General features: G+C 39.0%; 2 protein-coding genes across 2 annotated transcripts; both read left to right on the top strand.

Annotated features, from left to right (window-relative positions):
* Positions 1-1,545: 1,545 nt before the first annotated feature.
* lpar3 (lysophosphatidic acid receptor 3) lies at positions 1,546-9,743 on the top strand. Its single transcript, XM_077717726.1, has 3 exons — positions 1,546-1,951; positions 3,239-3,984; positions 6,586-9,743. Exons 2-3 carry the CDS (start codon positions 3,243-3,245, stop codon positions 6,912-6,914), a joined length of 1,071 nt encoding a protein of 356 aa, XP_077573852.1. The 5' UTR covers positions 1,546-1,951; positions 3,239-3,242; the 3' UTR covers positions 6,915-9,743.
* A 1,194-nt stretch (positions 9,744-10,937) lies between these two features.
* On the top strand, positions 10,938-17,541 carry LOC144196674 (atrial natriuretic peptide receptor 2-like). The gene is made up of 21 exons (XM_077717045.1): positions 10,938-11,076; positions 11,503-11,626; positions 11,778-11,882; positions 11,996-12,098; positions 12,272-12,417; positions 12,497-12,569; positions 12,730-12,874; positions 13,237-13,323; positions 13,392-13,535; positions 14,001-14,122; positions 14,191-14,335; positions 14,835-14,883; positions 14,977-15,084; positions 15,229-15,348; positions 15,405-15,525; positions 15,718-15,805; positions 15,884-16,023; positions 16,209-16,361; positions 16,455-16,553; positions 16,784-16,875; positions 17,147-17,541. The coding sequence occupies exons 1-21, from the start codon at positions 10,952-10,954 to the stop codon at positions 17,255-17,257; spliced, it is 2,400 nt and encodes a 799-aa protein (XP_077573171.1). The 5' UTR covers positions 10,938-10,951; the 3' UTR covers positions 17,258-17,541.
* Positions 17,542-17,744: the final 203 nt, after the last annotated feature.

Here is a 17,744-nt window from a genome sequence, read left to right as displayed (position 1 = left end):
TCCCATCAGCGACAACATTAAAATATTCGCTGAGATCTTTTAGGACACACCCAGTGATGGCTCATTAGAAGCGATACTGTGGCGGTGCCCAACCACAAACCCACCCCTTCCCCCTTTTAGTGCTTTTTCAAATTATACATCCTCATCTGTCGGAATAGCATGAATCTTACATGCTATTCTATCCTAGTACAAAATGTTTTCTCTGTATAACAGTATAAGTGCAATTATGGTTATCATTTGGCCAATGTATATAATCAGGTTTAATATTGCAAACTAATCTAAAACATATGAAATGAATCTCCTTCAAGATTATGATGAGGCTTTTTGGAGAAAGCGACTCTCTAAAGATCGTCATCATGTTTCTCAATGGGAAATCATTTGCAAAATGTCATTTTAACGAGGTTCATTCCCACTAACCTCAAGAAAATGAAATTATCAGGTTTGCTAAATGGCTTTCCTGTAATTTGGTAACTTGATAAGACAATGTTCCAATTTCAAAATTGGAACCCAGAAAATACACATTAGTGAGTCGTTGGCTCATCCTCCTCACTGTTCCTTTGTGGAGTTTATATCATTTTCCCATGCCTGTATGGGTTTTCTCTGGGTAGTCTAACACCTTTTATTGGTTGACAGTCAATTGCAGGGAACAAGGAGACAAACTACCATTCATGTTCATACTTAGTGTCAATTTAGTGTTCAACCAGCCTGGCGTGCATTATTTGGGACGTGAGAGGAAAACTGGAGTACCCAGGGAAAACCCACGCAGGCCCAGGACAAACATGCAAACTCAGAACTGTGGGGGAGATTTGCCTAGAAACAACATGCATATTAAAAAAAAGTGTTTTAATCTTGTTTTCATTTCCCTTTTATGTCCACGTCTAAATTTGCAGGCACATACACAGCGTTTTAGCACTTCAGCATCTGCCGTGTTGCCACTGGATCGTCTTTGGACAGCTGCAACATTTTTACCATCCTTTCAATCAAAAAGTAAGATTGTCCATCTCTGCCTCTTTTGGACATTGGAAAGTTACAGTGAGGCAGTAAATTTAGACAGGTAGGAGGCATTATTCCCAATATTAATATGATACTATTGAATTAGACACCTGTTGTCAAAAATGGGCGCATTTTATTAATCTATGGGTGCATTTTATGAAACTGTGGACACAGATTAGCAAATATGAAACAGATTCAGTCACTCGTAGATTCAGATTAGACAGTGTGGGTGCATAGTAGCAAATTGTGGCCACAGATTAGCAAACTCTGGGTACATAATCACAAATTCTGGGTACTGATTAGTCATTTGTAATTTCAGATTACACAATCATACTGCAATCTTATCATGCAGTTCATTTACAGTATGGGTACATAGTAGATAATTGTGGGCATGGATTAGCAAATTGGATGCATAATAGAAAATTGTGGGTACGGATTAGTAAACTGTGGGTACATAATCGCAAATTGTGGATACAAAAAAACTCTAACTGTGGGTATTTAGGATTAAAGTGGGTGGCAAATCAACATCCAGCGTGAGTAACATGACGGAATGAATTGTGTTAATTGACTTCAAATGAAACAAACATTCATTCTTCACTTCTGTTGTAACATTTTGGAGTTTTCATTTTAAAAAAACACAATCAAATCTGTTTGCGCGCACACTCGCTTTGTCATTAATTGCACCGCGGAGGAATTTGATCAAGATGCTGGCGGACTGATTTGACATCCACGCCCATCTCGGCGTCATCGCGTGGAAAGGAACAAACAAACTGGGAGTTTTTCCTCCTCTTCGTTCGCTTTACTTCGTTGCACTCCTCCACTTGATTGCCGCTGTCGCCTCCCTCCGTCCACGGCTGCGTGGGCGCTCGGCTGGAGGGACCGCAGGGGCGAAATGCACGCTTACTCGGCGGGGAACCTGCGCACTTTTTCGGTGTCGTGACGCGGCCACTTACCTGAGGTGAGCTTCCCTGTCTGATTTCAAACATTTGGGTTTGACACACTTTTGTCGCTGTTTAAAAATCCGATCCTCTCTAATCACAGAAAAGAAACCGAGTTTGAACAGGTTGTAAAGTTTGGAGGAACTTGCTTGGACAAAATTGTACTTTAGACTCTCGTCTACATTTTGCAAGTCTCATAATAATCTATGATCGTCCATCATCGGATGTACAATTATTTGACATATTTCTATATCGAAGGCTTGGCATGGCGTGAAAAAAGAAAAATTAACTCCCAAAAAGTGGTGAATTGCCATCACTAAAAAGTAAAGACAAATATGTTGTATAGTTTTTTTTTCTGAATAGGGATTTAAAAAGTATATCCTAATATCCTATAATGTCCTCCATATTCATCTGACAAGTGACTATAAAGTAAAAATATACATCATAAATGTGGCCTACATGACACAAAATGTGATTTTCATCTATGTGAATGCCAGGTGCCAATTATAATAATATTCCTTTTTTATCATGGTGGACGAGTGGTAAGTGTGCCGGCCTCACAGTTCTGGGGTTCTGGGTTCAAATCCTGGTCAGTCCACCTGTGTGGAGTTTGCATGTTCTTCCTCGGCCTACAATACAAAAAATTACAAGTATAGAAATTTTTGAAAATGGACTTATTATGAGAAAAATATGGTGGGGTGGCATGCAAATCGGAGAGACTGTAATTGATTGCGTGGGTGTGAGCTGTGGCAAGCCCCTGCCTGAGAGTACATCTAATTACTTGTTTTGTTTATGCCATCATACTGTTCCTCTGGCTCTTCATATTTGTTTGAATTGTGCATTGGGAATTGCGCATGTTTTCTACATGCAAGTTCAATACAGTAAGTAAGAAAAACGGTTCAGTAATGACCCACCATCCAACACGCTTTTATTAGGAGTGGTTGTTCAGCAATGTTTTTCCCAAAAACTATAGTGAGCAAAAATCTGAGATTTGAGGTGTTGGTAAATCAACTTGTCTACTGCAGTTTCAAGTATTTTGACCTTCTAGGTATACAGTGTATGTTTTAGACTGTCACCAGGTATGTGATAATCACCACGCTTACACTTTGTAATATTTAATGTATTCAAATTGTGCTATCAAAAACTAAATATTGAATAATATTTAGCTGTGAACTCAAAAATATTTTAAGCAGATGAACTTTCATTTAAATTAAACTTTAATCATGTTATTTTTATATTTATCTGCTGGAATGAAAAAAAATCACTGCACAATTGAAAACAAAGTGTTTTTTTTTGTTTGTTTGTAGAAAAATGGCTGTGTCAAACCTCAGCTGCCATTACGACAAACCCATGAGCTTCTTCTACAACAACAGCGGCGCAGACGACAAATGGGACACGACCCAGCTCATTCTGGTCCAAGTGGTTGGCTCACTCTTTTGCTGTTTCATCCTACTCTCCAACGTCATGGTCATCGCAGCTGTCATTACCAACAAGAGATTCCATTATCCCTTCTACTATCTCCTGTCCAACCTGGCCGCCTCGGACTTCCTGGCGGGAATAGCGTACGTTTACCTCATGTTCAACACAGGAGAGGTCTCGCGCAAACTGACAGTGAAAGGATACTTTATCCGCCAAGGTCTTCTGGACATTAGCCTCTCCGCCTCACTGGCTAACTTGCTTGTCATTGCGCTCGAGCGTTACATCTCCATCATGAACTTTAAAGTCCACAGCAACCTGACCAAGAGGAGGGTGACTCTGCTCATTGTGCTGGTGTGGGGGATCTCCATTTTCATGGGTGCTGTACCCAGTCTAGGCTGGAACTGTATCTGCAACTTGAATGACTGCTCGCAGCTTGCCCCCATTTTTAGCAGGGGCTACCTGATCTTCTGGTCAGTGTCTAACCTTGTCGTGTTCCTAGTCATGGTTGCCATTTACATGAGGATCTACGCCTATGTCAAGAAGAAGACGTCGATGCTCAACCCGCACACCAGTGGTTCTATGAACCGCAAAAGGACGCCCATCAAACTCATCAAAACAGTCATGGTGGTACTTGGTAAGTAAGGTTTTTTTCCTCTTCTTCTAATGACTCATATCGCTCTTCTATGGCTATCGTCAGAGTTATTGAATTGTCTCAGAGTCCAGGAAATAAGTCATGGCGGAATAACTTGCACATAACAAAGACTCCTATTGTTTTGCGCAACTAAAGTATGACTTTTTTCCCTTTGTTGTGCCACATATGCATTGTATGTGGGGGACTTTTTTTTAGGAGGTGGAGAAAACAGGGTAAAAACAATGCATTTAGGATTTTGGTAGACATGATGACTGTCAACAAACTCAAGCAAAGTCATACTAGGCAGTCCTTTTCCTTGAAATGCCTTATCTCGTCAGCATTCTTAGTCAAAGATGAGCCAGTCAGATAAATTGATCTTACCATTTGTTGAGTGGTTGTAACACACTCTTCCCCCACTAAGGTTAAAGTACTACCACTTTTTTGTGATTGTATTTATAATAGAGAACACACAGGCTGAAATCAGACCAGTTGCAATGATTGCCTTGCATGCTATGAATAAATTAACTGATTTAATACATTCATTCATTTTCCAAACCATAATATTCTCACCAAGGGTGTTTGGAGCCTACCCCAGCTAACGATTGACAGGTTGCCTGAACTGGCATTTCTGAACAAATCAATTTTCCGACTCAAAATGGCACCTACGAGAAAATTTTAAATGTACAATCAGCCCACTACGTATGTTCTCGGGAGGAAGCCCATGTACACAGAAAAAAACCCATTGTCAACTTCATTGTCACATTATGGTAAGGAGAAAAAGTGTTCATAATAAGTAAGTATAACAGCATAAGTAGCACAGAGAAAATATCTCCTATCCTTGCTACTCTGTGTATATATAATATGGCAATAGAAACAACTTTTTTCCAACAATAAGGAACTTATCTTAACTTTTAAGCATGTTTTGTTTTGTTTCTCCACTCCTCTACTTAAAAAAAATAAAAAGCACGTCTGGGTAGATATCATAAATCATTGCTCTTAATCTACACGTGATATGTTTGCCCATCCAGATGGTTTGATAACTATACTGTATGTGTACATGACTTGTTCCAAACTGTTGTGTAATTAGGGCTACTCCTCTGGATATGTGATGGGCTGTTCGCTAAACACACACAATTCAATGAGTGTCCCCTCCTCCAGCCAAAGGAAAACAGGAAAACATAAGAGAAACATACTCTCTCCACATAGCCACACACCCGTATGATCTTGTAGTATAAAGCTTACATATTGGCTAACAGATCTTATTCGTATAGTATTTGAATTTTGTGAGATTCAGGGTCAAATGCACTACTTAATGTTTTAGTTCAAACAAGGTGATTCTGTGTCCGGGTTCAAGGACATGGTTTATGACAGGCGTTGTTAGACTGTTAACTCTTGCTCTAGTTTTCTGCCTCTAACTGGAAACTGGATAAACCAGTTCTGAGGCGTGCTTTTGGGGTCTAGCGATTGTGTAAATTTGGTATATGCCGTCATGTGAGTGTGTACAGTTTGCGTAAACAAAGTCCCTCCACAACTGAGAGAAGTAGAAAATGGTAATTTAGTTCATTTATTCTGAAAACAGAAGTTGGGATCCTGTTGCTTTTCATATTCATCTTTTTATATAACTTGGAGGCTAGTTTGGCTGACTGTAGTTATTGAAATTTAATATTATCAAGACAAAATAGATGTATCTATGAATGTTGGTGCCTGCTTTTATAATCCACACATTAATTCACAATACAACATTTTCTCTTAAGGTAGTGTTTGCACCCCACTATTCCTACAAATGCCCTTATTTTTACAACTGGTAACTATAAAATCCAATATAGCATAATGTATGAATATTATATATTGCTCTAAATGACATGAGTGGAAAACATGGCATGTTAAATTCTTTTATCTTTAGACATGTAGAAGGTTAAGAAGACACATTAGCTGTGAAGGCAAGTTGAAGCTTGTGCTTTCATTCAAAGCCAAAAAATCTTTTAAGCGGCTCTTCTCTGTGCCCAGACATGTTGAAATAGTAGATTTACACTGCATGGTTCAAGTGGCCCAACTTTGATACATTGGTCTTATTGTTCAATCCCCAGTGGCACAATTGTCTAATATAATATGACATTTTTAATTTTAAAAGAGCAAGTTTCCAGAATGGCTACAAAAATCCAATATTAAATGTTTACAAGAAAATGCTATTGCTCCAAAATTTGCACGGGGAATCTTTGCTCTACCGTAAATCGCTTCCTGTGGATTTTCTTAATCCATTTAAATTAATTTAATTATTAATTATATTACAATACCTCCAATACACAGCAGTGTTAAAAGTCAAAACCCAATAATTACCCATATAAGTAGATAATTGTATATCTTTATGATTGCGCAAAATATATATGATACCGTTTTTTACAATGGATGGGTTGCAGGGTGGCGTGATGCATTTAACATTTGTGATTTACAGTTTTAAAAATGAATAAATAAATAAGATTTGCCATCTGAGAAAACATTAGGTGGCATAAAAAGCAAAGCTGTGCTTAGCAAATAGTTGACTGTAATTGTTGCTAATCTAGACAAAATACTGTCATGTTTGCATAATGCAATTTGTTGTTGTAGGAGCCTTTGTGATCTGTTGGACTCCCGGCCTGGTGGTTCTACTGCTGGACGGTCTCAACTGCACCAGCTGCAAAGTCATGAAACTGAAGCGATGGCTTCTTCTACTGGCAGTACTGAACTCTGTCATGAACCCTTGCATTTACTCCTACAAGGACGAAGAAATGTGGGCCACTTTCAAGAACCTCATGCGATGCATCGGAAACGGTACTCGGCGACAGCGTTCCACCAAGGCCAATGCCCGGCCGCTCAGCTCCACCCCGGAAATGGGCAACAGCCAGCCTCCGTCCGAGGAGATGAAAAATAGCGATCATGAGATCCTTCAGACCTGAGAGTGAGATTTAATCTGAACTTCGAAGACTCTCCGTTCACATGAAGATAATACAATCGATTGGAGTCGACTGTTTTTTTTTAATCTTCAAAAAGAAATGTTGTTTGGAGAGGAGTGCCTGCACAGGCCTGCTGTGGCAGTCGAAAGACGCAATTTTAAGGACACTGACAAGATAAAATTCCTTGATGACGGACCACTATGAATGCACTTGTTTACACTTGTGTCAGAATTTCAGCAGTTTGGGAAATGATCTCCAACGGCAGATTTCAATCCTCCTCCTCCTCTTCTTGGTTATTTATGACTGAAAAACAAACAGTAGAAATGAGACCATGCTCATTTTCTTTTTCTTTGTCATTCCAAGGGTAGTTTGGCAATAGGAAATAACATCACATTGTAAGGAGTGTATATCTTTTTGAGGAATAATATCCTTAAACTACTACTGCAGTTCTGCAAGTCATTCATTTTCTGAAACACTTATCCACACAAAGGTTGTGGGAGTGATGGAGCCAATCCCAGCTATGTAGTTAGGGTTCTTCAAACAGAAGTAATGTACATTAGAGCTTCTGGGAATTAAGTCATTTTGCTGCATTTTCACATCCACTTCTGTACTATTCAGTCCAACCTCGTGGTGACAAAAAACTACAAACCCACCTAAGAATGGACACCTTTTAAAACCGGTACCGCTACCATTGACTGTCAAGCACATATTTGTTCCCTTCTGTCATACACAAAGGTATTTAATCATTTGTCAGTCCAGTAAGGTGTTTTCCCAAATCGTCACAACTGCTTCTGCCATAGGATGTATGATAGCTAACCACTTCACCATCCTCATTGTTTTTGTCTCTATTTGCAGTCTTTGCCTGCGAGCCAAAGATAATAGTCCCTCATAAACTTATCACCGCTGATTGAGACAAACTTGTTCTCCCTGTAGCATTTCCCCACATCCGCTGCAGCTCCCTTTAATGGCTGCTGCAGCTCTGTCGAAACAAAGGCCAGTGGCTTGTAAAGAAAAGAAAAAAAAGATGTCGTAACACACTGGATTCCTGCTGGAGGTTTGTCACACAATACCGTAGTTTACCTGCAGGAAGCCAGGAGGATATGACTGACGTAGACTACATTGCTCCTTCCCAGACATTTGTGCTATAAATAACTGATTGGTCTGACAAACACGCTTGCACATTGGCAAGTTCAACCTTCCTCGTGGCCTTGGTAAAGCTGTTGATTATTTTCGGAAATACCCACGTTTTAAAACTATGTGGCATGCAAAACTGTCTTTTAGAATTCAAATAGTGTGTGTTTAAAAAAAAAAAGGCAATCTTAAGAACACCTCTGACCAATCTTTGTACGTTTTCTTGAAGTTGGAACTTTATGTGAGAGTAAAATGGAAAATGGCATTCATGCCAAATTCACACTTTTAGAAATTCTGGTGTAATATAGGATGAATGGAAACTAATTTCTATCCTGGAAATGTTTTATGGGAACAAGTTAATGTTGGACTTTAACCTGTTTTACGGGTCTTTTCCCCTCCGTGTTCTTACACTTGCCTTTTTACCGTAATGAGTCAATAATAACTATTTGAATATTTAGATTATATATACCTGCATGAAAAAAAAACGCATCCAAGGCCTTGATATAAATATCAAAAAGAACAAAAGCAACCATGGCGTTAACTGAGCATGTTCTGGGATGAAGCATCATTAGCTTGTTGCGCAAAACTTTTTACTGCCTGCCTTCATATATCATAAGTTGAGTAATTGTTGGTATAAGAACAAAACATTGATGCCATAAATCTAAAGTAATCATATCTTCATGACCATGAAGTGTTGCACGTTTATAGTGTTGTGATTAATAAAACATATTCAAGACACTTTTTTTTTTAAACTGAAACACCAAAAACTCAAAATATATGAGATATGATTGGCAAAACTGTGATATAAATGACAAAATAACAAGATTCGACAAACCCAAGTTACAAGACAAACATGTTTTGATGAAGTTCAATAGATTCCTTTCCATCAGCTCTGCGTCTTAAAGATATTTTAGATCCTTAAGTCAATTTGTGTGACTTTTTCGTTCGGGGAAATACTATATTTTCAGAGGGAGTAACGTGAACCACCTCTGAAGTTGGATCAGGGTTCAAACAAATGTCCCAAAGCCTGTTGTAAACCTGTTCATCAAACTTTTGAGTTTTTTTTATGCAATGTGCTTTCCAGAGAGTGATGGCTATAAAAGCCTCCAAGCTGAACATTTGTCCAGCAGCAAAGTGTTTTTCTTCAAACGGTATTGTTTACTGGGTGAAGTCAGGTTACGGTTCAAACCTCGTTAAATTTGAGTGCTTGTCTGTTCATCCTCGGTTTCCAGTACTGCTGTCTGTGCCACTTGCATTTTTGCAAAGCATCAAAGTGTTTTGGTGGAAAGCCTTTTTATTGCCACTGTCCTGTAATTTAGCATTTTCTGCAAGGAAAAAAAAAAGGAATTCTGACCATTTTCTGGAACACTGACTTTTCATTTACTTTTAATCTCAAGCCAAATGGTGTTTTGGGTAAAACAACAAAAATGGAAAAGACTGCATGTACAGTAAAAAGCTGGTCAAATGATTGAAGTTATAATGTATGTATACATTTTAAGAATGGCCCTCGATTAAAAAAAACAAAAACAAATGGATTACTAATTCCAAACAGCAGAAACACAGTCTAGACATTTTAAGAATTATCTGAAGTTGCCTTTTGAAGACTTTTCTTCCTCTGTAACTGTCAGATATTTGAATGGGAAAAAGACCGATGCCGGCATTCCAGATCACATAAATAAATCTTCACGGCTTCGCAGACTATTGCGGTGTTACATTCGGATCACAACCTCAACCCTCCCTTAAGCTGTTCTTCTGTAATGGCACAGTTCTTCAGTAGTCTGGAGCTGAAGACAACAGTAGCAGAGTAGAGCCCCTCGACTCCGTTGCTGGTAAACGCCGACAGCTCTTCCATTTTATCCCCGGCACTTTTGGCTGAATGGTTCCAAAAAAAGATCAAATCAAATCAAAAGAGCAAATCATCATTGAATCGTCCTCTTCTTATAGCGAACAAAGGATCCTCATCCTTTTTTATTTTTTCTCCCCACTCAAAGATCAAATTCTTCTTCTTTTGGAACACTACCAGAAATCTGCACATTTAAGATATTAATAGACACGTCCATATTAAAAAAAAAAGTCCCTGCCTCTGATTGTAAAAAAAACATTGTAGTGCCGTCCTTCCTTAAATCCAATTAAATCAAGATTGATGTATTACCTCATATAGTAATGGGAAAAAACCTTCCAATTAAAATGAAATGTCAGTTCTACTTAGATATGATTGTTATTGACAACCTAATAGAAGCCACACACAAACATACTTCATATTTCAAGTGTCTAACTGAACGTTGATTGAAGAGCCACTTCTTCTGATTGGACAATTGAGGACGCGTAAGTGATGGGTGGAAGTGAAGAAGGTCACGTACATGTGAGGTCAATCCTTCAGTCAGCCATCTGATGATCCCAAAACACTGCACACTTTGTTATGGCTCTCTGGACCGCGGTATCGTTCTTCCTAGCGTGCTTTTTGGTGAGTCTTCACTTTGCAGAATTTCTAGAATTACATCATCTGTGTTTTTTCATTGTTGTGTGAATTGGAGCAAAGTTGTGACTAGTCCATCTTGTAATCTGTTCTTCGAACTCTGTGACCCTGAACTAAATGAGTTTAATTTGTTTGTGCAGAGCATTCATTGTTGGCACGATTTGGACAACACGGAGTACGACTGCTGGCCTGCCAACAATCCAAATGATTTCAACATGATTACTTGTGGTGGTATGTCTAATTAGCTGTGAGCTTTTTTCTTTCTATTTGTGTTGTTACAGTAAAATATATCCGCATTGGTCATTTTTGAAAGCAGTCACGTCTTGGTCACTGTGTCAAGTTACTATTCATGTATTAAATCATTGTAAAATATATTCTTTTGGAATAATTCTGATAGACACTGTCATTTGCATGTGTTTCTGAAGGTCTGGAAATGGCTTGGGTGCAGCGCCCTCCGGAGAAAGTCACCAATGGGGAAGAATTCAACGTTTCGTACACTGTCACAGCCTCAGATTCTTTCTATGAGTATGCGGTCCGCAACAAGATTTTCCAGTTCAGGTGAGGGACTTTCATTAAGTTTGGGAATCTTGAATGTCTGCTGTCTGCTGATTGTTGCCACGCACGTGCACAGACAAACCGCAAAGGTCATACATTTTGGCATTTTACTCAAATGAGCAGTTAAAATACTGTTACTCAATCTAATAATTTGACTTCAATGTAGTAAGTACCATAGTAGGCCATGTTTATTTAAGATGTCAACTACTGTAATTTACAAAATGAAACTTTAACTTTGTTTGTTGTGTTAAACAATTGAACAAATCCCATTTTATGGATTTACAAGACCACAAATTGTTTTGTCAATTCAAATCGTGTTCTTTGCAGGAAATGGAATATTGAATTTTATCATAAATTATATTCTATTATTCCCAGATTGTGTTGCACATTCTAATGACTGGTACACTCTTTTTTTTTTTTTGCATCCAGCAATGCTGCGGAGGCAAAAAGGTTTTGTGATGATCACGATTGTCCATCTAACTGGAACAATGCCAACGAACTCAATTGTTGCGTGTACCATGCCAACATCCACTCCTGTCCCTTAGGCCTTATGGTATAAGTTCTTTTTTTTACTTTTTGCACTTTCATTCCCAATAACAATTGCCAAAATTGTCTCTCAGGCTGCAGAAATACACCAAAAAATATAATCCACTTTATTTGAAAATGTTCAATCACTCTAGTTTAAGAAATCCATTATTCAACAGAAACAAGGTGGCATCTGTGGCCCATGGATTCCCGACGATGGCAAAATAGTGACCCATACGGTCTCCAAAGCAGGCAAGATGAGCCAGAAATATTGGACGTCAAAAGTGCGTATACATGTTTTTTCTTGAGGCTGATAGCTTGAACAATCTTGACCTTCTTGAATCAGAAGTTTTTTTATGGTAGAATAAATGATGAAAAGGACATCTTTTCTTTGTAGGTGGTGCTGATCCATGTGGGGGTCACTTCAGTTATTGCCCATGTTAAAATAGGACAAATGCATGCGGCATTGGAATCCAAAGTTCTTGTTGTCAGTGCTCAAGGTCAGTCTGCGTTGTCAAAATAATGCGAGAAAAGAAAGATACTGTACACAATACTATAAACTCAATAAACTAGCAAGGACACAAATAATCAGTCTGACGAGCAATTTGCAGTACTATTCAAGCTACCTAGAGCTGATCTATGTCTCTGAAATATGGAAATTCTAATGTTGCAGTGTGTGGGGACGAAGTGTGCGAGTTGGAAGAGAATTGCCTCAATTGCCCTGCTGACTGCGGTATCTGTCCCATGTCCATGGCCATCAAGGTCTCCATAGGCCTGCCCGTGGCACTTTTCAGCGCCGGATTCATCCTAACAATGGTGGTAAGTAAATGTGAGCATGAGAGAGAGATCCGACTAAATTTACAAAAAAATAGAACTAAGTACATTGTCTTCCCTGCAGTGGCTTCAATACCAGAAACAAAAGATGTTTTGGGACGAAAGCTGGATCATTGACTACAAGAGTATAATATTTGGTATGGTGAAAATGTGTTTGGAAGAAATATGTATGGGTTGACTGTAAAGTGCTTAAAGTATGCATGATATTTTTTCAGCACAGTATGACAGTTGACTAGTTTGAGTTTATAAGTAAAAGCTAATCAGTTCAACCCTTGTGTATACATACTACATCTGCAGGTAAAGTGATTGGGACAGACTTTGGCAGCACTAACAGCCCCCAGCAAGTCAAGAGCAATTCAAATGTCAGTCAATTGACTGACATCACCATGTGCACCGGCGTCAATACCTTCTTCAAACAAGGTTTCATCCAACCTGGCAACTAGTAAGGAAGCAAGGATTGCATGTTTACTCCCGTCTGTTCATTTTCTGACAGCCAGAGTTTATCTTAGCTGATTTTAGGGCAAAAGCATTACTTCTTTGCCATTTTACACTTTGTAATTGACATTGCTTTGATCCCAATTGCTGTAAAGGTGTTTTTTTAAAGGAAATCTGTCTTTCTAATTCTAAAATCATGGACATAAATACGGTGATTTATAGACTTAAGTGTGACTGCAATTTACCAGCAACCTTAATGAGGACAAACAATTTAAAAACTTGATGGACAGCTGTACACATTTATTAGTTGGAGTTGTTGTCTTGACAAATGACTAATTATCTCAAATTTTCCCTATCATATCCTTTTAGTGATGGCAGGACAGTTGCAGTGAAACACCTGCAAAAGAAACACTTTGCTCTCTCTAAAAACATCAGGAAGGAGGTGAAAGAGGTCAGGTGAGGCAGAACAGGTGACACTTTCATACATTTCATTGTTACCTGACAATATGTTTCTTCCCGGTTAGACAACTGGACCATCCAAATCTTTGCAAGTTCATCGGGGGCTCAATAGAGGTTCCCTATGTTAGCATTATAACAGAACACTGCCCTAAAGGAAGCCTGTCTGATGTTCTACTCAATGATGAGATCCCAATCAACTGGGGATTTAGGTAAGGACACACACATACACTATTATGTCTCCTCTTACCAAAAAAAATAAATCATTACATTGACTTGAATTGATTACTTTTATTGTTATTATACAAGTATAATGAGATTTAAAGCATCACCACAAAATGCATAAATCGCAACAACAAGCACACAAACAAATAAATAACAACAATGAATAACTGAATAATCAATAAGTAAGTCATAATGACATAATCAACATATAAGTCGTCAACAACAAGCACACAAATTAATAAATAATCCAATGAATAACTCAATAATCAATAAATAAGTCATAATTAATAATGTAATCAACATATAAGTCGTCAACAAGCCAATAAACAAATAAAGTATAACAATGAATAACTCAATAATTAATAGATTCAATATACTAACCATAAAATTCACTCCGACCGTGTCAATGTATCTCTTTAAAATAAAAATAGTATTTATCTGCAACTCTACAGACTGTCATTTGCCACTGACGTTGCCCGTGGGATGTCCTACCTTCACCAACACAAGATGTTTCATGGTCGACTTCACTCCAGAAACTGTGTTATTGATGATCGCTGGGTTTGCAAGATCTCAGGTCAAAAACAGCAATGAGCAAAATACAAAGTGAAGTTTAATAATCCATTCCATTTTCCTCCCGTATAGATTATGGCCTGACATTCTACAGAAAGGAGGACTTTGACGAGGTCAGCAACGCATTCACTTGTGGCGACATAAACCGTGTCTACTGTGCTCCGGAGGTCCTTCTGGGAACCAGCCCACCCGTGACACAAGCGGCGGATATCTACAGGTTTGAATTTATAATATATACAAAGTTGAAGGTAATTACAGGACAGGCCGGTGGGTGAGTGGTGGCCACACATTTCTGAGATCGAGGGATCGATCCCAGGTTCGATATTCCTGTGTGGAGTTTGCATGTTTTCTCTGGGCTTACATGGGTTTTCTTTGGGTATTCCGGGTTCCTCCCATATCCTCCCAGGGTAGATGGATTGAACACTAAATCCCCCTAGGTATGAGTGTGAGGGGGAATTGTCGTCCATCATTTGCCCTGCGATAGGGTGGCCACCAATTCAAGGTGTCCCCTGCCTGGTGCTCATACATAGTTAGCTGGGACAGGCTCTAGCACCCCCCTACAACCCATGGGAGGATAAGAGGTATAGAAAAAGAATGAATGAAAAACTCAGGCAGGAGCCACATAAAGACCTTGTGAAGTAAAGTCAGATTTGTTCCTGTATACAATCTATGGTTCCTAAAAACGTGGGAAAACGGAGCTGTCCTTGTCCTTTCAGTTACGCCATGATCTTGGTGGAGATAGCTACTCGCTCTGACCTCATCTCAGTGAGTATGATGGCTGCTTCTTAAATCTGGATTACGACCTGTGGTTCTTCTTTGATCATGGCTTTGTAATGAGCAGTTCTCCTGGTTATACAGGACAAGGCGGAGGGAGTGAGGATGGATGTCACCTGGCGCCCTCCTCTGCCTGAACTCAAACCTGGAAAAAACGACGTCGACTGCCCAAGTCAAGAAGACTACTGTGAGGTATTTTTTTTGTCTGCTTTTCGAGTGAATATCGCAGGAACCAAATTCAAACACATTCAACTGAGCAACTTACTGTTTGCTGCAGTCTGTAGCAAGATGGCCACTTACAGTTCTGTACGTATTGTATGGTGTAAATCATGACAGCTTATCAAGAAGTGTTGGTCTCACAACCTCACCACGAGGCCCGCATTTGAGCAGGTCAAGAAGATGCTTGACAAGATGAACCCACATAAAGTTAGCCCCGTAGACATGATGATGAATCTGGTAAGCATCCTTTTAAAATGTTGCTTGTAGCTACAAAAATGCATGAATGTGGAAATATGACTAAAAAGGTTTATTCGCTGCAGATGGAGAAGTACAGTAAACATTTGGAGAGCATCGTGGCTGAACGAACACAGGACCTTCTTCAAGAAAAACAGAAGACTGATCTCTTGTTATACAGTAAGTGTTCCTGTTAATTAAAGATGGAAGCGATTCTGCATAAAACACAGATCACAACACGTCAGTGAATTAAATTCAATGGGTGGAGACCCAACATTTGCTTGTACTGCATTCCATTAGTGTGTGTACAAAATACAACTTCCTCACTCTAATCCTGAAAAGTTCTATTTCCATCATCTATTACATCTAAAGGTATGTTACCAAAGCCAGTTGCCGATGATCTTCGCCAAGGTCGAACTGCGGAAGCCCAGACCTTTTCCAACGCCACCGTCTACTTCAGGTTTGTTGGCATGAGTCAATGGACTGGAATACTAGAAGCATGTTAGTTAATCCGTGTACGTTTGCCTTCTCGTGGTAGTGATATTGTGGGCTTCACTCAGCTGTCAGGGGCCAGCACACCGCACCAAGTTGTGGACTTTCTGAACCAGCTTTACACCACTTTTGACGATATCATTGACAATTATGGTGTCTACAAAGTGGAAACCATTGGCGATGCTTGTAAGTAATGAATAATCATTCATACCGCATATCCTCGAGGGGTGGTGGGCTGGAGATTCTTTGGCTGCAGCCATTTGAGTCAATAACGTGAAAAAAGTCGGAATTAGAGAAAACCGCAAAACAATGTCTTACTGTATTTTCCCGTACCTTCTTTTCCTTTCTATCAAAATGGCTGGCTGGTACAGATATGGTTGTCTCAGGGGTCCCACAAGAAAACGGCATCAATCACGCTGGGGAGATTGCCAGCATGGCCTTAGATCTGGTCAATGTTTGCCACACATTTAAGATCCCCCACAAGCCTAATACACAGCTGAAGATTCGTGCAGGAATCCATTCAGGTACTTTTAACATTTCCGCATTTCCCTCTTAACAACCATTTTATGCCAAATTTAAATCTACTTGGTGAAGAGTGTAGTGATTTGTGCCATCAGGGCCTGTCGTGGCTGGTGTGGTTGGAACGAAAATGCCTCGTTACTGCTTATTTGGAGATACCGTCAACACGGCATCACGGATGGAATCAACGAGTGAAGGTAATTAAGGTTGAGAAAAATGAGCGCTTACTTTTGATTGGAATAGCAGTATATTTTAACCATGCAAAACTAAAAAATCATATTAAACTCTTCTGAATGTATAGAGAAACTATACATAACTTAGCACAAACTATTGTTACTCTATCTTTACGAATTCAACCAATCTTCTGTTTGATAAATAATTGTTTTATTTTAATGATTTTGTGTGTGTGTGTTGGCTTTTTTCAAAGCATTGAAGATCCAAGTAAGTGGGGCCACAGCTGACTTGCTTCACACTTTGGGAGGTTACATTCTAACGTGCAGAGGAATGCTAAATGTTAAGGTAAATCCAGCAATTTAAAATCCCTAAAAAATACTCACCTTTTTAACTGGTCAGACATGTGCTGTTGTTAAGTAAGGTCTATTTACAAGACTTTATTTTAGCCACTGGAATCAAATGCTAAGATCTGATGACAATATTAACCTGTCCAAATGGTTATTAATGTACCGTAATCCCTTTAAATTCCAAAGTGTGCCAGTGAGCTACTGGGCTACAGTAAAGAGCAAAGTGCTCTTTTTCTTCAATTCCGACTGTTTTGTTTTGCTTCCAACAGGGGAAAGGTGAGATGGAAACATGGTGGCTGGAGGCCAAACGAAACGAGTCCACAGACCCGTTGCTTTGCTCATCGGAGTCTGCAGGCGGCCCTGTGCCAGTTAGTGACTGAAGCTGGCCAATATGTTGCAAACATCTTCATAAGTGGCTTATCCCGTTATGTGTTAGATTTATCGTCAGTCTCAAAGGCACATTCTACTCATACAAAAACATCATATTTTAATTTCTTGTCTTAAATAACAGTTTCAGTTCTCTGTGAGTGCGTTTCAAAATTTCAAATTGTGCCCTTTGACTTATTTCATCATGATGAAACATTATATATAACGTATTTTTAAAAATATTTATGTATTTTCATGTATTTAAAGTGTAATGTTTAACTACAAAATTTAATGTCGACATGGTGTGCTGACTTCTTGATACGTAGTTGTTGTATATCAGGACCCTGGATAGCGACACTTGGTTTACAATGGTCAAAAAGTAAAACGTCTATAACTATGTTGTTCATTTCATTTTTGAATATTAATCGCATAGATTGGATCTCATACAAACCTGTATACAATATTGTTATTATGACTTCATTAGTCTTAGGATGTCCATCA

This window comes from Stigmatopora nigra, chromosome 5 (assembly GCF_051989575.1).
Source record: "Stigmatopora nigra isolate UIUO_SnigA chromosome 5, RoL_Snig_1.1, whole genome shotgun sequence".
Classification (NCBI taxonomy): Eukaryota; Metazoa; Chordata; class Actinopteri; order Syngnathiformes; family Syngnathidae; genus Stigmatopora; species Stigmatopora nigra.
Note: the sequence above shows the minus strand (reverse complement) of the source record. Positions and strands in the feature narration are given on the sequence as shown.